Raw genomic sequence first — 20,345 nt, 5'->3', positions numbered from 1 at the left:
TCTACCTTACCAGCTTACTCTGGGATCTGTCTTAGCCTTTTAAGGCTCACATTCCAGGTGGCTGCCATGCCACGCTCATCTGGCAATTACAGGGTTCAGGGGATCTCAACCCAGTCTTCACCCTTGTATAACAAGTGCTATACAAGTTTTAAAAGGCTCACTACAAAAAAGTCAGTCTTTTTCTTACCAATCTCTGGGTCCCCAGTTCCTTCTTCCAAATTCCTCCTATTCCTTCCATATGCTTTCAGAGATATCTAAATGTGCACACACTTTCTCAAAGGGCAGCATGTCATAGATCCACACTTGCTCTGGTCTGTGTTTCTGTTGTCTCATTTTCTCAGAAAATCTCTTACCAAGTGGCTGAGTTTTAATCAGAGACAGTTTGGTTGCATCAATAATACCTTTTGGGATGAGTTTTCTGACCCCAAGCTCTGGCCTGGAATGGCCTCTTATGGCAACTGTAACAGTTGAGACGCCAGCTCCCCTCCAAAGCCTGAGGCCCCCACCAACACTCACCTGTGTAGAAACTCCTGCCCTTTGTTGTAGGCGTGGATAGTGGCAAGGCCCTGTATGCTGGACGTGATGTGCGAGAGGAAAGGAGACTGTGTGATGTTGTCCAGGCGTTTCAGCTCGCGAATCAGGACCCTGTGAGAGAATGGGTGCTGTGTCACCGTAGGAAACTGGCGGCCACGGCCTCGTCCCTGGCGATGCACGCGTCCTGTTTACCTGGAGACGATGTGGAGGACTGAAAAGAGGATGAGAAGAGGCCCCACTGCCACCAGGAACCACGGGAAGATTCCTGCGATCATTCCGACACAGAAGAACACCAGGATCACATTCTGGATGAACATCTCGGCCTGGAACGGCAGACGCACGTCCACTGTGGAGACCGCGAGAGAACAAGTTTCAGACTCTTGGGACCCACAAACACAGAAGACGGAGCTAAATAGTTTTAAAAATGGATAATAAGGCTCCATGAAATCCCCGAGGTCTGTGAGAAAACTTTAACAGTTTTAGCTAGGAAGAATAAACTCGGTGGCCATCGCTTGTGTTTGAGTGGTCTTCTCCTCCATCGTCCTGTTCTGGCTCAGCTGTCCCTACTCCTGCTAAACTCTCCCTCTATGAAGGATTATATGTGTATGTAAAATACTTGGAAACCAACATGACAAGAGGAAAACCAGGTCATCTATGTTCTTACCAACACAAGAAAAGTTTAAACATATGTAAGCATCAGACGTGTGCAGAACCTTCAACAACAACAGCGTCAGGTCTTTCTGGCTACTCCCCTGCACTCCGTTCTTTGGGCAGAGGCACTTTCGTGAGGACACAGCTATGTCAGGAGTACTGCTGCTTTTCTTCCCTTCTTTTTTTTTTTTTTTTTTTTTTTTTTTGGTTTTTTGAGACAGGGTTTCTCTGTGTAGCTTTGCGCCTCTCCTGGAACTCACTTGGTAGCCCAGGCTGGCCTCAAACCCACAGAGATCCGCCTGGCTCTGCCTCCCGAGTTGCTGGGATTAAAGGCGTGCCCCACCACCGCCGCCCGGCCTTCCCTTCTTTTTGAGAAAGGGTCTTAGTATAAAGCCAAGAGAGCCTCAAACTCAAAACCCTTTTGCCACAGACTCCAGTCAAGGACTAAACTGAGAGCTGTAGCTCTTTTGTCTGCTTGTGTGTGTGTGTCTGTGCATCTGTGCATGTATGTACATGTATGTGCTCATGTGTGTGTTTGTACAGGTGTGCATGTCAGAGTGTACATGTGTCTGTGCAAATGTACACCGTGTGCCTGCATGTGTAGAAACAGAGATTCACCTGGCTCTGCCTCCCGAGTGCTGGGATTAAAGGCGTGCGCCACCACCGCCCGGCTCAAAATATTCTTGATGCAAATGCCAGACTCTGTTCTCAGTCTCAGGAGAGACAAAGCTGTACGTTTATTTTGGGGGGTGGGGAGTGGGATGGGTGTGGGGTGGTACCCAGAAAGGCTAGAGGCAGTGAGCACTGGCTGGACTCCAGAGCATAAAAGAAAGGATCAGTGAGAGATACCTTCATCCATGTCTTTGGAAAATCTGTTGAGAATCCTTCCTGTTGGGGTAGTGTCAAAAAATTTCATGGGGCTCCTAAGGATCCTTCGGAAAAGCTCGTCATGGAGCCGGGAGGATGCTCTCAGTGTGCCCTGGAGAGCAGAGACAAAATGATCAGGGCACAGAGACCTGGTTACTCAAGGAAGGGTCAATTCCTACTCCCGCAGGTGACCACCCTGCAGGACATTCATTCCCAGTGCTGGGGTAAGTACAAACAGTCAGAAGACACGGGCAACTAACAGGAAAAGCCCGAGACCAACGAGATCCAAGTCATTTCATCAGGCCACCCACTGCACACATATGCCACACCAAGCCTCTCCCATGATCTGGGGAGGGGTACATACACCACAGCCCACCCACTGCACACATATACCACACCAAGCCTCTCCCATGATCTGGAGAGGGGTACACCACAGCCCCCACTGGTATACCTTGACAAAGACAACTCCTCGAATAGCTTTCAAGACCAGCATGACTGCCATGGAGAGGGCGTAGATGCTGGCATAGTACTGCATGAAGGGGTTGTCCCTCATGCTGTCACTCACGGAGCTCCTGTTCCCTTGAAATACCGTGGTGTTCTGTTTGGAGATAAGGTACCACAGGGTGAGATTCCTGAGACACCTAGGTCACTTTCAGCTCCAGGACAGAAACTCAGGGAATGACCTCAGACCTGGTCACGGCCAACACGAGACAACCTTGCTACCCACTTCTCTTCTTACTAGTGGGTGAACACAAAGAACCGACTTACTGTCCACCACGGTTCTACATACTGACTAGCCGGACAGCGCTGGGGTGGCCAGGGACTTTTCCATTCTGTCAGACTACATTATGCATCCTCATCTGGGAGCATCCCTGCTCACTGCCTTCTCGCCTTTAAATTATCTCTTAACTGATATGCAAAACAAAGCTATGCACTTTGCTGGGCTATCTCATGACGTTTCTGATGCTTCTTTTGAGTGGAAAGCACAGGAGTTCCCTCGGAGCAGTCAGGGACGAGGGAGGCAAGGCCACATTATCAGACACAGAACTCCCAGTAACGGACATCTCACCCCACTTCCTTGCTTGATCCAGTAGCTCAGCCACCAGGTGCTGAAGGCAGTGCTGCCCACGTTCAGCATGAAAAGGACCATGATGACCAGGAAAGCCAAGGGCCCCCCTGCTGCCTGGATGTAGACGCCATAGACGGACCAAGGCACCGAGCCCTGCCCTTTCTCCTCCACCTGCACGAGCTGCCCTGGGAAAGACGAAAAGAAATACGACCTTAGAAGGGAGTACAGCTGGTCGGGTGGCGGTGGCGCACGCCTTTAATCCTAGCACTCGGGAGGCAGAGCCAGGCAGATCTCTGTGAGTTCAAGGACAGCCTGATCTACAGAGCAAGTTCCAGGACAGTCATGACCACACAGAGAAACCCTGTTTCGAAAAAAATAATTACCTCCTCTCTATCCTAACACCCATTTATTGAACATTTCTTCAGCACCATCTACAAGATGAGGCTACAGAGGTCCCTGCCTTTCAGAACCTCACTGAGGACAGTGTCACAGTCTGGGGGACAGGCTGATGAAACATAGAAACATGTACTAAATGCAATGGCAGAGCCAATTTCATAACCCCTCAAGGCTGAAGGCACAAAGATTAGGCCACTGGCCTAAACCTTCACTGATGGCTAACATTATGTTTTAAGTTTAAATTACTATGCTCAAGAAGTCTATAAAACAAAATTACCTCTAATACAAAAGCCACACTGGGCCAAGGACAGATGCTTCCTAGAATGTTAAAGAATGTTAAGGAATGTTAAGGGCCTTCCTGTTTTGTACAATTTTAATGGAACTGCTGTTTATGAAAGAAAATAGTCACAATGTTAACCACTGCTCTGCTTCTGTAAACAAAGCTGCTTGTTAAAGAGTACCAGGACACCTGAAGACGTATGCTTGCTAAGGGCTTATGACTGCACTTAAACAAAATATAACCTTCCGATTGCAGGATGTATGCCTGCACATGGATGTAATGTGACCTCATGTTTCTTTGCCTTATAAACCCCTGACTCTTTGTGACTTGATGCTACATCCCAGGAATTCTGAGTCCCAGGAGCAGCCCTAGCCATCTAGTATCTAAATAAAAAGCCTCTTTGTTAAGATTATTCTTGGTCAGACTGGTGAAGCTCTGAATGACCCTAGACCTTTGTCCAGGAAGAACAAAACCTCACAAGACAGACAGTTCCCCACCCAAGAGGGTAGTTATCCGTACATTCAGGGCTGTGCCACGGAACAGAAATGACCATCTTGTAAAAACCAGACAGCTCCCCTCAAGAACCAGGACAAGGATGGGCAAGAACCACTGACTGAAATTGCAGACCACTTGTTCCATTCTCCCTCTGTTTAACCGAAAGCTCATGTCAGGACCCTGGGGGTGGACTTGGCATCACTCAGTGTGGAGGCCCATAAAGGTTTCCTGGGGAGATCTGAGCTTACTCAGCAGGGCTGCATTAGAGGATTGCTCGACCACGTGTGTGGTTGGTTACCAGGTGATTCGAAGGGTCTGCACTTGGCTGTGCTGGGAGGAGGTCTTTTGCTCCACCCCTTGGCATTCCTATAAATAGACCTTTAGAAGCAACAGGAGGGACTGGTGGATCCAGGCCCTCCCGAGGCTATCCTGTGTTTCACTGTGTTTCCCTTTCCTCTATCTTTCTATCTAAATCTCTTATCCTCTCTCCTCAAGAGCACCCTGGGGTAAAATGTGGGCCCTGGTCTCCCAGCTGGCCTCCCACAGCTCAGTGCCTCTTCTCAAGGTAGCCATGCTGAATAAATGTCCTTTCTTTGTTTTCATCGTGCCTTGGTGTACTCGGAACTGGGGGCTCAATAGTTTACTGGGGCTACCAGAACCCAGGCTTTTAACCTAAAAGATTCCGGTTACTAGGTAGGAGGTGACTCAACAAAGAGATCACTGGACAAACTGCCTGTCCTTCTGATCTCAAAGGAGACACATGCTTCAAATTCACAAACATGGCAAATAGCTTCTGAGACTCTCAAGACCCAGGCGAGGAAGTCCCAGCAGAAGAACTGTTGCCTGTGACTCCTCTAGAGCTCTGCAAACAGCCCCAGGACCAGGCAGCAAGCTTCCCGGCCTGGCGCAGACTGAGGAGGAGGCACACTGGACCCCCAGCTTTAACTGGGATTTCAGTTCAAGGACAGAGGTGACTGGAAGGAAGGCAGGCCCACTCAGAATGACTCAGCTCTCATTACCCACAACCGACTCCACCCTTTGTCTGCAGAAAAGGCAAAGGATCAAAGGTTATCTGACTTCCCTTGTTGGGGCACACCCAGGGCCCTCACTTAATATTACCTTGGAACTTCGTTACTCTAGAAGTGTGACACACCATGGCATCAAACACCATCCATCTCCACACAGCACTATTCCTGATAAATGACAAACAGAACTCTCACAAATGTCCTTACCTTCCTCTGACTTCACTGCCTTCTCCTTCTTCACTGAGCCTGGTTTGGGGCCCTTGTCTTGTGATTTCTTCTGTGAACCACTAGCTTCCTTTTTTGAATTAATCTAATAACATTAAAAAAAACTCCAGTCATAAACGTTCATTCAGATCAATGTCTACAGGAGATATACTAGAGAACCATTCACTGAGCTAGAAATATAAATAAAAGATACACCCAAGTTCTTATTTACTTTTGACACCAGGTTTCTGTGTCTAGCCCACACTGACCCTGGTCTACTCAGGATCCCAGGCAGGACACCATGCCTGGCACACCTACTTTCTCAAGAAAGCCACCTACAATAATCTACACGAATTTCTTGTACTATCTCAACCCCTTCACTCTTTTGGGATTCAGGTTCCTACCTTGTTAGTCCACTGACTTATTCTCCACTAAGCCAGCCATTCAGGACCTAGCCTGCAAACCCAGGCAGGCGTACTATACTATTCTTCAATTTGCCCCAGTGATTAAGTAGCACTGAAGTCACTTCCATTCCTACCTATGACCTGCCACATACTCACTCAGATCCAGAGATACCACCATTTCCCTCTGCCACCACAGAAGAACCCCAAACTTCTCTGCTTGCTTGTGCGGGATCTCTGTGTTTGGCCCCAACCCATGGCTGTCAGTTCCTCTCTCATTTCACTACTTCTCATGGCTCCTACTCTCCAGCCACACTTGACCGACCTCACACCATTCCTTAACCTCTGTCCAAGCTAAGTCCCCTCCTTGTTCCAATCTCAGTCACAGGTGTCCCTATTCAGATGGGTTCAAATATTATGCCTTTTGAAGGCAATTCACATTCCTCTGCAATAAAGCTCAGTTCCCTCAGTACTCTTTCAGCATGCTGCCTTATCTGGTTAGAATTACCTGTGAGATCACCAAAGCACCGGCCTGCCCTACAGTACCTAACTGACGTCCTTCCAAGACAAGGAGAGTCCCACACAGGGTGACCCTCTACTCAGCGCCTACTGCCATAACTACCCAGAGCAGGGCACAGAGTTAATAAATCAGCAGTCATCAAACTGAATCTGAGGCAAAAAACAAAATAGAAAAACACCACCAACAAAAAACCCTATTTAATGCCCCTTGCCAAGTTCCTGCTGCATCTTCAGAAAATTTCCTCCATACACGTCATTGAATTCAGTTTTACATGATATGTCATATCTTCAGGTTTACCAGTTATACTTTCTAAAAACACAGTGAAAATTTAAAAATATGAAATCTAGCTAGAGCTGTATCTGGATAAGCAGACAGGGTTCTGAATATATTTACTGCATGGCATGAGAAAATGCACTGTTTAAAAAGATATTAGCATCTGTGGAACACTTCCTGGGGGAAGCAGATTACACAGTAATCAACACAACAACTGTAAGCAACCAATACGATGTGTGTGTCAGGGTCCACATACCATGGTGCACATGTGGAGCTCAGGGGACAACTTGGTGGATTCTGGGAACTGAACTCAGGTGACCAGGCTTACGAAGCCAGTTCCATTATCCACTGCCATCCTGCTGCCTCTTAAATGACATTCAGAAAGAATGCTTCCCAGCTAACATCCTAGCTGTCCAGTATCTATCTCTTGCTCCTTGGATAATTAGTTTCTCTCCTTCTGATTTCCCCCTCCAACTCTACAGTAATGAGGCAACATCTGGGGAGTCCAAAGCTTCCCGGAAGTCATAGCAGATCATAAAACTTAAATCTGGATCAGACTGTCTCTATAGATGTCACTGGTGATCCCAGGATGGCTACAAGTCTACCAAACGGCCTAACAAATCAGTTATGGACAGTTGGCTGCACTGCACTGTATGTGAAATCACAAAAGCAAAATGCTGAGGTAAGCCACGAGAGAGGGTCCCAGGAACATCCTTTCATTCTGTGTCAGTCTCAAAATAACCTGGCAAGCAGCATGACAGCTTAAACCCCAGCCTGAGTCACTCTCAGGACCCCAAGAAACAGGGACACTGTCAGGAAGGAAGCATGGCCTCAGGGACTGCTCTACACTGCTCTACACGTGCCGTTTGCCCCAGCTTGGAGCCTACGTGAAGGCAAGGAAAGCTGGCCTCTGGGTGCTGCACAGGAGGTGGGTGGGCACAAATACAAAGAACCTGGGATCAAAACATCCTTATCAGTAAGCTGCTCAACTCAGCTGGGCCTCAGCTTCCTCCTCTAAGGGGGAGAAAACCCTATCTGGCCACACAATTTAAATAAAACATCTAATGGAATGGTATCTAAAGGACTTAGCCCAGTAAGCAGAGCACCTAAGTGTCAAATCAGGATCCAAGATACCATGGGTCATATCCAAAAGTATGCAGCACTTAATTCCCTTCCCGACACCTTGATCACTGGTACATGCAGACAGAGTCTCACACTGCTCTAGTCAAGGTTTAAGGAGCCTAGCTGAGACCACACACTAGCACACAGTCTCTCTGATTCTCACCCCCCCTCCTGCTCTCCCACAGGTGAACACAGCACAGAAGTCTGGTCATAGGACACCACGGCACACAGAGTTCAACTGAGCTCTTCCCGAGTAGGTGTCATGTCTCCCTGTGTAGAAACGAGACATATAAACCCAGCAAACCTTACCTCAACAGGGGGTGTCTCTCCCAGCAACAGGTTATTAAAAATAGTAGCATAATCTCCATTCAAGTTCATCAGCTCCTCATGGGTACCTCTTTCTGTGATACAGCCCTCTCTCATGAAGATCACTTCATCACAATCAACAAGGTACTGGAAACAAGGGCCAGGACAACACGGAATTGCTGATATTTATGCAAATACATTCAAATACCCAATCTTCACTTGCTATGTCTCAACCAGAGATGGTTTGGCTGCCACTTGACAACATGAGGATACTTCAGATTGTCAAAATAAGGGGGAGAGATACTACTGGCATAGAGTGGACCAAGACCTGACTACACAGAGCAGACCACTCACCCACCACCACCACACAGAGTCACCAGTCCTCAGTGTGATCAGTCTCAAGGCCGACAGCCTCTGCTTTAGTTTACTGCACCCTGTACACAGGCCAGATAGTATTTCTTATGTGTTCTGAGGATGGAGCTGCACAAACTTCTCATTAAATTTCAAATCCTGGCTGAGTATGGTGGCACAGGCCTTTGTGCCAGGAGGAAGAGATGGCTGAGGCCGGCCTGGTCTACAAACCGAAAGCCAGCTCAGGGGTATACCGTGAGACTCTGTCTCATATAAATTAACAATTAATTCAAATCCTTGTGTACACTACATGCAGAAGGACGCAGAATTTACGGGTTTTCTGAAGCAGAAAGGAAAGCTGGGCCCCAGACTGAACTTAACAACTCAGACAGCAACCGTGTCGAGCACATCTCTGCGATGACTGCCTTTACAGACTGACGGAGGTCAAGCGCGGGCTGTGCTTGTCACCTACCGACGCTACCACGATGCTTTCTACCAGACTAACTAGACCCAGACTCTACATTAGATGTTCTTCTCAGCCCTTCTACTTGCTGGTCTGCATGCAGAAGCAGCATGTTTCAAGGACCCCCGAGTCCGATGGCCAACTGGAGTGCTGGTACCTTGCTCAGAAGGCTCTTTGCTGAGGAGATGAAAACGGCAAATCCTAGGAACTGCTAGTTGTCTCAGAGATACCTGGCCCAAGCCCACCCTGTACCAAGCATATGTGAGCAGCCTAGGAGAGGATGTGCCGTACCTGTAACTGGTGTGTAACAAACAGAACCGTCTTAGACTTGAGGTGCTTCCGGATGGCACTGTTGAAGATGTGGTTGCCCACGTGGGCATCCAAGGCACTGAGGGGGTCATCCAGGATGTAGATGCTCCTGTCACTATACAAGGCGCGAGCAAGGCTGATTCTCTGGCGCTGTCCGCCACTCAGGTTGGCTCCTCGCTCTCCAATCTATGAACCCCAAAGCAAAGGGAAGCCTCTATCTTAAATCTTGAACAGTGCTTAATTGTCATCCCAGTCATCTTTTCTCTTCCTTAACCAAACTGACGCTTGAACTCCCTGCCAATATAAAGTGCCAGTGTGATCCTCCTAGGGACTGGGGGAGTCTCAGCCCATAACCATCTAAGTACCAATCAGACCTACATGTGGCTTTGACACTGCCCAGGTCACTCTCTTCCACGGAAAGAGTTTTCTAAAACAAGAAGTTGATCATTCTTCATCCCTGCCTAAAACTCTTCAAGAACCCTGAAAGAATCTAAATAGTCACATACAACCCCCCACACCCTGAGATTTAAAACAACGTGCACATTATGAACCTACATGACATCATTTGCTTTTCTGCACTGTGCCTGCTTGACTGTGGTACCATCTCTTCTGGGAAACTCCTCTAACCTCTTCTTACTCATACCCACAGAAGGGGGCTTGTTTAATTTTGTGCCAATTTATCTGGGTCTCTTACCCCCTTAACTATAAGCTTCTTCTATATACAAACTACTGTCTTATTCTTTTAGTCCCAATACCAGGCAACTACTGAACACGCCACTGGCACACACACCTGACAGATAAGAATGTCATACTGACAAAAGATACTAACCCACATAGCTAAACATAGATAAGAATTACGGGTTAATTTAAGTGTAAGAGTTAGCTAGTAATAAGCCTGGGGTATTGGCCGAGCATTTAAAATTAATATAAGCCTCTGTGTGGCAATTGGGGAAGCAGCTGCCGGGTCTTTGGAAGTTGCTGGCAGGACAGAAACATCTATTTACGTATGGCACCCAAACGTTTGACAAAAAAAAAAAAAATCCACATAAAACCTGAGAAAGCTTAAAAAAGGGATTCTAAACACAAAAGAACAGAGTCAAGCATGGCTTCTTGGTAGTAGCATTTTCTTGAGTGGGCTCTATGTGCTGGCAGTGAACAGAGGCATGGCTCCTTTAAGACACGGCTTCCTGGCTTGTGCTGGTGGCACACATGGCTCCTCTGGGAAGTCCTGCTACCAAATTCTTAAATGGAGCTTATGAATAGCAAGTGGCGAACTACTCGGTGGCAGTGTGAACCCAGAAACTCCTCGAGTTAGGGTGGCAAGTGTGGCTCTTGCCAGTCCTCTGCCACAAAGCTAAGCTCTCACAGACCAAGGAGCTGGGTGGAGTCAGCCACCAAAGCCACTGCTTTGGTCCTAGCCACGCCACTTAGCAGTTTAAAGACTCATGTGGTCAGCAAAAGATAAAGATATGCAGTAAAGACCGATTCAGACAAAAAAAAAAAAATCTAAATGGTTTAGTGTGCTTGGGAGAAAAAAAAGAAACAGCATATACAGTTATAGATTTAAAACTACAGTTTTAAAATAATAAAGTCCTTAAAGGGGGAGTAAAGTAACATTAAAGAAAAAAGCCATCTAAAGATGGAAAATACACAGATACTGTGTATTTTGGATACTGTATCTGGATACTGTATATCTGGATACTGTATCTTATTGTGTTGTCTTTGAATTTTTTGACTGCTGAGGAAGAAGCAATAGCTGCTAAGAGACATCTGATTATACATGCTGCTGGATTAAACCAACCTATATATTTTGAAAATGTCTTGACTTCAAAATGGAAGTCAAAAGACATGTTACTTTGGAAAAGAGGTTCTGCTTTTATTTATATAGAAAATAAAAGGCTGTGGATTTGTTAAAAGTTAAAGAAAATCAGGTTTGATCAAGGAAGACCCCCTGAAATCCTGACTACAGGCATAAAATATAAACCAAAAAGAACTACAAGACACGTGATGTATATTTTATCTGCTCAAACATAAAACAAAAAAATCATCTTTGGCTGATTTATGTACAATGCACAGTTTATACTTGTATTAATGCAGATATGTATGTTACCTTTAAAAGTTTGTATTTTCAGAGCAAGGGGACCAGACACCAGTGAGGACAGATGGCCTAGGTGATCCAGCATCTCAGAGTGCCTGTTACAATCTCCTCAGAATTCTGCATCCACAACAGCTTCAAGGCTGCTGGCTGAGATGATCCAGCCTCACAGAATACTCCAGTCAGGATTTGATCATAATTCTAAACTTTTTCAGGGTCCCCCAGAGATCACCAGCGCCCCCAATCAGCAAGAAGTAGTCTACAGAACTTATATACCCAAAAGATGGATTATGGATGTTTATTATCATTAAGAGGGGTTGGTTACAAGTTGTTGCTGGTAATGGTCAGAAAAAACCTGAACAAAGGAGATTAGATTCAAAAATCTCTTTCTAAAAAGAGTGGGGGGTATGATATAGAAATGATAGGATAAAAGGGTAGATTATTGAATCCACTCTTAAACCAAAAAAGCAACTACTAGTCTAAATATTTTACATTGGTATGAATTTTTGTATATTGATACAAATTTGAGGTTATTTTTGCTATACTGTATATATGTTTCTACTCTTGTTTAAGATATTTTTGTATATTGATACAAATTTGAGGTTATTTTTGTTAAAATCGACTGTATCTATGTTTCTACTCTTGTTTGGAGTATTGTGCTTATACAGTTCATTTAAAAATATAATGTATAATTAAGAAATACAGATTAATAGTCAAACTTATAGTCATGTTAGATTTTATAGATATACAAAGATATATTTCAGATAGGTAGGTAATCTTCAAACACTTCAAAGACCTACAGAATATGGCATTTAAAGTGTTTTAATAACTTAGTCTTTTCATGACAGTGAGACACGTCTGCTCCTGGTATCACCAATACACTCCAGGAAAGATGATGGGCATTGAAGAAACTCCATATGGAGTTTGCTTTCTTTATGGCAAAAGCTAGCCATGTGGGCAAACAAACTGCCCTTGCCTCAATTGCTGACAGTTACTGTTCAAACTGGACCAGTAGGACACACAAAAAAAGTGACTACCAAATTTTGCCAAGATGGGGTAGGGCAGTTCTTCAAAAATCCTGCTTCACAGATAAGTCTGTCAGATATTCTCGGCCTGTAGGCCAGGGATGGATGCCCCAACGTTACAGAGGAACTTTGAGTGACTGTCCAGGCAGCCAGGTGTTTCTGTCATTTCTTAGTTTTGGAAGTTGTTTGCTCTGCACTTCCTGTTTACTCAGGATTACTCAGATATTATATCCTTCTCAGGTCTCTGATGGAGTTGAAGACTAGATAGTTTAAGTTTTCCTTGTTGCCAAATTCAGAAAAGACACTCACAAAAGAGGTGTAAAGTATATAAGGTTGAGAGACATAAAAAGATAGTTTTGGGTTGGTAATACAAGTTAGGATAGAAAGTGAATTAGGTACAACACTTTGGACTCACCAGGATAGGATAGAAAATGGAGTATTTTCTCTAATTTTGCCAAACACAAATAGACTAGATATAGTAACTATAATTCTTATGTGATAAATATTTTTGTTGTATATAATCTTACTATGTTAAAGTTAAAACCACCTGTTTTTTATTTAGACAAAAAGAGGAAAATGCTGAGGAATATTCCTTTACACTGTGTGAATATACGTCACTGTGACTGGTTCAATAAACAAGCTGACTGGCCCATAGCTGAACAGGATACAGTTAGGAGGGAAAGTCAAACTGAGTATGATGGGATGAGGAAGGGCGGAGTCAGAGGAGTTGCTGGCAAACGCAGAGAAACAAGATGAGAATGCCCTCCTGAGAAAAAGTGACTAAACATAGATAAGAATTATGGGATAATTTAAGTGTAAGAGTTAGCTAGTAATAAGCCTGAGGTATTGGCCGAACATTTATAATTAATATAAGCCTCTATGTGGTAATTTGGGAAGTGGCTGCCAGGTATTTGGGAGTTGCTGGTGGGACAGAAATGTCCATCTACACCTGACAAATGCCGCTATGTGAACAAATGAGTAATTCAATCATCAAATGGCACTTGATTTTCTATTGTTTTTTAAATGTCATTTTTAGGGGAAAAAAAAACAAAAGCAAAACATGCTATCAATCAGAGGTTCTCAAACTTGGTATGTATCAGAATTATCTGTAGAGCTTATTAAAACAGATTGCTCAGGAATATAACATAACAATGTGCATTTCTAACAAGCTCCCAAGTGATGCTGATGCCCCTGATCTGGAGACCAAGATTTGAGAACTTAGGAATTAATTAAATCATTACCAAATCTGGTTTGAGGGTTTAACTGAAGTCAGCTCACCAAAGAGGCAGACACAGAGCCTGCTCAGGACAGAGGAGAGAGATTTATTCCAAGGCTCTCCTTATCTAGTGGAAGGCAGATGGACCGTGGGAAAGAAGCTCAACATGTACTTGCTTGACTTGCAGTTTAAAAAATATTTACTCAAGTCTTTCCACCACCCTGCTTCTCAAAGGGGTCTTATGGTGATATTTTATTTGTACTGAAATGTGATTTTATTTGTATGTTAATAAATAAAGTTACCTGGGGGTCAGAGCTAATGGCAAGCCATAGCAGAAGTCTGGCAGTGGTAGCACACGCCCTTAATCCTGATCACATAAACAGACAGATCTCTGTGTGTTCAAGGACACAGCCAGCATGGAGACACACGCCTTTAATCTCAATACCAACCATAGAAGTCTATATAGACAGGCAGTGACGAAGAGGTCATGTGGTTGGGTTTACAGCCAATGAGAAGGCAGAACAGAAAGTCAATAAAAAGACAGACACACGGGAAGTAGATCTCTTTCTGAGGGGAAGGACGACAGTGGCAGCCAAGGGTAAGAAGGAGGTTTTAAGTCTCAGCTCTTAGCTACTGCTCTGACCTCTTGGGCTTTTAACTCTGCGTTTGGCTCTGTGTTTCTTATTTAATAAGACTGTTACATCTACAGGGACTCACAATACAGTCGTGGAACTTGCTATGTAGACCAGGCTGGCTTCTACCTGCCTCTGCTTCCCAAGTTCTAACATTAAAGGCATGTATCACCATGCCCTGCTAAAAAATATTTAAACAGCCGGGCAGTGGTGGCGCACACCTTTAATCCCAGCACTCGGGAGGCAGAGCCAGGTGGATCTCTGTGAGTTCGAGGCCAGCCTGGGCTACCAAGTGAGTCCCAGGAAAGGCGCAAAGCTACACAGAGAAACCCTGTCTTGAAAAACGAAAAAAAAAAATAAAAAAAAATAAAAAAAAAAAAATAAAAAAAATATTTAAACAGAGTAAAAAAACTATTTGGAATCTGAATGGGATATGCTTAAGATTTGCATGTATTTAGGTATATTCATTAGTATTTAGGTATGTAAATACCTAAAACAGGCAGTATTGATATTCTTGTGCTGATCAACAAACACTTTACTAACATAGGTTCATGAAAGCAAAACCCTCTTTGTGGTTCTTTCCTAGGAGATGCCCTCCTAGGAAGGGATTCTGGTATGTCCTTGTAAAGTTTTCCAAAGCCCTCCCTGCTACAGTGGCCTGTCAGGGGCAGAAAGCTTGTACCTCGGTCAGGTCGCTGTTGGGGAGAATGGCCAAGTCAGGCCGCAGGCAGCAGCTATTCAGCACTGAGTTGTATCTGAAGGACACAAAGTGACAGAGAATCAGGAACTTGGTTACAAACAAAGCCCACTGACGGGGACTGCCTTCTCTTACATACAGCCAAAGGAAAGATGACAGAAACCAAACATGTCTGTCTTACCTGTCTTCATCAAATTCCTTGCCAAAGAGAATGTTGTCTCTCAGAGTGGCATTGAGAATCCAAGCCTGCTGGGCCACATAAGCAAAGGTCCCACTGATTGCAATGCTGCCCTCCAGAAGTGTCATCTAGGGAGACAGACAGCATCCAGTAGTGAGTCCAAACACTGCCCTAAGCCAACAGACAGTACTTCACACTCTCAATGGTGACTAAAGGTTCTAAAGCTTTGGCCACTTCCAGGATTTCTTTCAACTTACCTCCAAGACCACACACTGTTCTAAAGAAAGCTACAGCAAAAAGGAAACAATCATCCTTACTTACGTGAGATAGCAACCCATGGCTGTTTCATACTAAGTTAGTCACTACGAAAGTACAATTGCGCTGGCTAATCTTGGTTGTCAACTTGACCACATCTGGAATAACTAACACGCAAGCAGCTGGGCACACCTGTGAGGGATTTTCTTGATTGGAACATTTGTTGGGCACTCAAGCTGGGCAGCCCACATGAACAGACATGAAGAAAGCAGCTTTGACTTTTTGCCTGCACTCTTGTTGGGAAGTCCATATCTCCCATTGCTGAGACACTCCTTCACTGGTATTAGAACCTATTTCTCTGAGATTCTAAACAGACAGAAAATGAGCTGGGACATCCAGTCTTCTGGACTGAATAACCACCAGATTCTTGGCCTTTCTTTAGGGGACAATCATTGTTGAACTAATGAGATCTCAGTCTGTAAGCTACTCTAATAAATCCCATGTGTGTATGTGTGTGTACATGTCACTGGAATACATACCTGAGAAATGTCACTATGTGAACAAATGAATAAATCAATCGTTAAATGGTAGCTGGTCATCTGTTGTATATATACTTCTTTACTGTCTGCTGTATATACATTTATTCTCTCAGTTCTGTTCTTCTAGAGAACCAAAACTGATACAGACTGTGGTACCATGAATGATTCTAGAGAAACAGAACTATAAGGATGAATTTTTAAGTGCCTGGAGTAGGCTTTCCAACCACTCCAGTTATTGAAGCCTCCCCTAGAAGTATAGAAAGCACTAATGATCTATGCCGTGAACTACTTGAAGAGCTTATCAAGATAAATACATCTGGTTATCCGGATTCACCTACTGTGAGGAGCAAGGAATTCAGTGAACCAATATATAACCCTCTTGAAAATTTGTGGGGGAAGTTAGGAAAATCATGATGCTGGTTGTTTGCTTCTAGCATCTCTGGGTAAACTGACAAAGGAAGAGAATGGCCTCGGTGATAGAATTAACCGACTTCTACCACCTCAAGATGGTGCAAAGGAAAAGAATGAACTCAGTCACACAACCGCCTGGCTCCAGATTCGAACAAACAGTCCAAAGGTTTCTAAGTGTACCCTGGAAGAGCATCAGAAGCCACAGAGTTGTGGGAAATCAAACCACAACCTTTATTATAAGATTGACTAAATTATAATGAAATCCAAGCCTCAGGCTTGGAGGCTACCCATAGTTAAAGGGCACTGACTGGTAAGGAATGGGATCCTGTAACTTGGATAGAGATGTGTAGAGGGACCCTACCGAGGCTGAGAACTTTGAACCCTCAGGTTCTGAAGGATTTGTCTCACCTGAGGAAGCAGTCTCTCCACCCTCAGCAGAGGATGCATCCCCACCTCTACTCCTGCAGAACTGGACTTCCCACCTCTGCCTGGGGAATTAATCCTTCATTGTCTGCAGAATGCCCAGTGACCTTCCCTGAAGAAGGTATCAGGGAAGTATAGAGGAGGTAGAAAATGTAGTCCATGAGGAGGTGCACTACACTACTGAAGAGTTTGATGAATTTGTTAATTCATTCATTCAGAAGTCTGGGGAATACATGTGGGAATGGATTTTTAAGGGTGTGGGATAATGGTGGAACATAAAACTAGATCAGGTAGAGTTTTTCAATATGGACTAACTGACGGAGATTCTAGGTTTGATAAGGGAGTTTAAAAAGGATGCCAAAAGTTCATTCAATTGGTTGCCTGAAGCATTTGTCGTAAGATGGCCTGTTGAAAAGGAGCTAGAGATGCAGAGATGCCTGACATCCCTTCACTTACTGCTGATGAAGGGATGTGAAGACTCAGGAAACTGCAATGCTAGAGTTCTATGCTGTGTAAAACCTAATCCTCCACAACGAGAAGGCCCAGAAGGCATGCCCAGCTCTAATGCTATAGATACAAAATGCTGAGGGGGGTGTTAGGTCCAAAGTGCCCCCACGGCTGTGCTGGTGACAGGTGACAATGTCCAGTAGACTTTGGCCAGGTAAACAGAGGAATTTCCCTTAAATCAACAGGGATCTTCCTTAATCTGTCCTCCAAGGTCAGCTACCTCAGACAAGGGCATCTAGCTCAAGGTCATGTCAATCTGACAGCCTATATCAGCAAAAAGACTCCCACCCTGCTGACTGTCATAGAAAATCTGCTTTTCAGGCATTTTGCCCTTCTGTCACCTACCCCCACAGCCTTGGCAGTTTGGTTCCCAATAAGCCTTTCTTTCTACCCACGGAGCGGTCTAGGTCAGCAGGCTCACGGTGCCCCTGCTTACAGGGGCATCTGCACACTTGAAGAGCTTTCTCATCACTGGTTTCTTTGTGGCACATTTTAGGATTGGAGAGGCTGCAGTTCAACTGGATGAGATGAATGCAATGGGCTGACTGGGCCAGGAGTAACAGGGGCCACCTGGCAACACTGAATCACCAGAGGTAAGGTGACTGTGGTTACCATAATGGCAGCCCAAGCAAAGCAATGTGCACAATAGACTGACCTGTAATGGGCAGCACAGGCAAAGTGACTTTTATGGTGGCACTATTTGTATGGATTCCTCAATCTCCAAGAAAGACATAGATATCATTATGTTTTTGTCTGATCTGCATAAGCAGAAAAATCCCCAAATAAAGCCTACATTTGATCATAGCAATAGGGAATCTCAGTCTATGGACCAATTTCCATGGTCCAAACTTGAGCCAGTTTGCAAACCCAGGATCCTGAGAATGAAGAACAGTCAGGTCTTCAATTGGTCAAGATCCTTGAGGAAGGACCTTGATGAAATACCCAAGAGTTTTGCTGTCAGACTTTCTCCCATCTTTCCCCAGAGGGACCTGTGGCCTTTTCCAAGGCCAACCATACACTGGGGGAAAAAGAGATAGTCAGACTTTGCAGATGTATTGGAAATCGGTTCTGACTAACACTGATTCTGAAAGACCACAAGAAACATTGTGGCCATCCAGTTTAAGTAAGGGTTTTAGAGGTTGGGGACTGATGGAGTCTTGGCTAGTATCAGGGTTACAGTAGGACTAGTGGATCCCCAAACTCATCTTGTAGTTATTTCCCAGTCCCACAATGTGTGGTTGGGATAGGTACAATTAGAAATTGGCAGAATCCCCATAATTTTCTATGACCAATGGCGTGACAGTTGTTCTGGTTGGAAAGGTCAAACAGCACATATTGGAGTTGCCTCAGCCAGGAACAGTGAACCAAAACCAACACTGCACCCGTGGAGGAATGACAGAAAAGAGCCACCGTTAGAACTGAGGGCGCAGGGGAGGGGCTCCCACAGCTCCCGTTAGCGTTCCTGTCTGCACTATGCAGCAAACAGCTGGTTGTGAGGAATGGCTGCTGACTCAATGAAAACTTAAGCAGTGACCCCAATTGCTGCTGCTGGACCAGATGTGGCGTCCTTACCTGAGCAGATCAGCACATCTCCTGGTACTTGTATGTAGCTACTTGTCCAGCAAACACCCTTTTCTCTGTACCTGTCCATAGGACCACCAGAAGCAATTTGCTTTCAGTTGGCAAAGCCAACCATATACTTTACAGTTTTACCTTAAGGGTAGATTAACTCTCCAGTCTGGTGTCATAACCTAGTTTGAAGGGATTTTGATCATCTGTCTCTTCCAGAAAATATCACATTGGTCCACTGTACTGATGACATTATGCTGGTTGAACCAAGTGAGCAGGAGGGAGCAAACACTGTGGACTTATTGGAAACACATATGCACATCAGAAGATGGGAAATAAATCTAACCAAATTCAAAGGCCTTCTACCTCAGTGAAACTTCTAGGAGTACAGTGATGTGGATGAAGGACAAGGTATTGCACCTGGCTCCTCCCACCACTAAGAAAAAAGCACAATGCTTAGTGGGTGTGGAGTTTTGGATGAGAATGACCCCAACAGGCCCACATGTTGGAAGACTTGGTTCCAGTTAGTAAAACTGTTTGGGAAGAGTTAGAAGGTGTGGACTTGTTAGAGGTGATGTGTCCCTGAAGGCAGGCTTGTTGGAGGTGGAGTCCCTGGAGGCAGGCTTGTTGGAGGTGGAGTCCCTGGAGGCAGGCTTGTTGGAGGTGGAGTCCCTGGAGGCAGGCTTGTTGGAGGTGGAGTCACTAGAGGCAGGCTTGTTGGAGGTGGAGTCCCTGGAGGTAGGCTTGTTGGAGGTGGAGTCCCTGGAGGCAGGCTTGTTGGAGGTGGAGTTCCTGGAGGCAGGCTTGTTGGAGGTGGAGAGTCCCTGGAGGCAGGCTTGTTGGAGGTGGAGTCCCTGGAGGCAGGCTTGTTGGAGGTGATGTCACTGGAGGTAGGCTTGTTGGAGGTGGAGTTCCTGGAGGCAGGCTTGTTGGAGGTGGAGTCACTAGAGGCAGGCTTGTTGGAGGTGGAGTCCCTGGAGGCAGGCTTGTTGGAGGTGATGTCACTGGAGGCAGGCTTGTTGGAGGTGATGTCACTGGAGGTAGGCTTGTTGGAGGTGATGTCACTGGAGGCAGGCTTGTTGGAGGTGATGTCACTGGAGGTAGGCTTGTTGGAGGTGGAGTTCCTGGAGGCAGGCTTGTTGGAGGTGATGTCACTGGAGGCAGGCTTGTTGGAGGTGATGTCACTGGAGGTAGGCTTGTTGGAGGTGGAGTTCCTGGAGGCAGGCTTGTTGGAGGTGGAGTCACTGGAGGCAGGCTGTTGGAGGTGGAGTCACTCGAGGCAGGCTTTCGGGTTTCAAAGGCCCAGGACATTCCCAGTTAGCTCTCTCTGCCTCATATTTGTAGATCAGGACATAAGCTCTCAGCTGCTGCTCCACCACCATACCTGTCCACCCGCTGCCATGCTCCCTACCATGATGGCCATGGACTCATCCTCTGTTGTGAGCCCCAATAAATTGTCTTCTATGAGTTGTCTGGGTCATGCTGTCTCTTCACAGCAAAAGAAAAGTAACCAAGACAGTGGACCTATTTGG

The 20,345-nt window shown here is 45.4% G+C and overlaps 1 protein-coding gene across 6 annotated transcripts in view; it reads right to left on the bottom strand.

The window, feature by feature from the left end:
• Positions 1-20,345, bottom strand: part of Abcc5 (ATP binding cassette subfamily C member 5) — a 96,048-nt gene that overhangs the window by 26,317 nt on the left and 49,386 nt on the right. For all 6 annotated transcript variants that reach the window (XM_052740176.1, XM_052740177.1, XM_052740178.1 and 3 more), the window contains 10 exons: positions 15,113-15,237; positions 14,917-14,989; positions 9,249-9,452; positions 8,147-8,290; positions 5,525-5,627; positions 3,122-3,306; positions 2,504-2,650; positions 2,035-2,164; positions 727-880; positions 517-645 (listed from right to left, as the gene is read on the bottom strand). In XM_052740176.1, coding sequence (XP_052596136.1) covers positions 517-645; positions 727-880; positions 2,035-2,164; positions 2,504-2,650; positions 3,122-3,306; positions 5,525-5,627; positions 8,147-8,290; positions 9,249-9,452; positions 14,917-14,989; positions 15,113-15,237 — 1,394 coding nt within the window. The remainder of the gene's footprint in view (positions 1-516; positions 646-726; positions 881-2,034; positions 2,165-2,503; positions 2,651-3,121; positions 3,307-5,524; positions 5,628-8,146; positions 8,291-9,248; positions 9,453-14,916; positions 14,990-15,112; positions 15,238-20,345) is intronic.

This window comes from Peromyscus californicus, unplaced genomic scaffold (assembly GCF_007827085.1).
Source record: "Peromyscus californicus insignis strain IS unplaced genomic scaffold, ASM782708v3 Scaffold_16__1_contigs__length_79575227, whole genome shotgun sequence".
Taxonomy (NCBI): Eukaryota; Metazoa; Chordata; class Mammalia; order Rodentia; family Cricetidae; genus Peromyscus; species Peromyscus californicus.
This window is presented reverse-complemented; position numbering and strand designations above follow the sequence as displayed.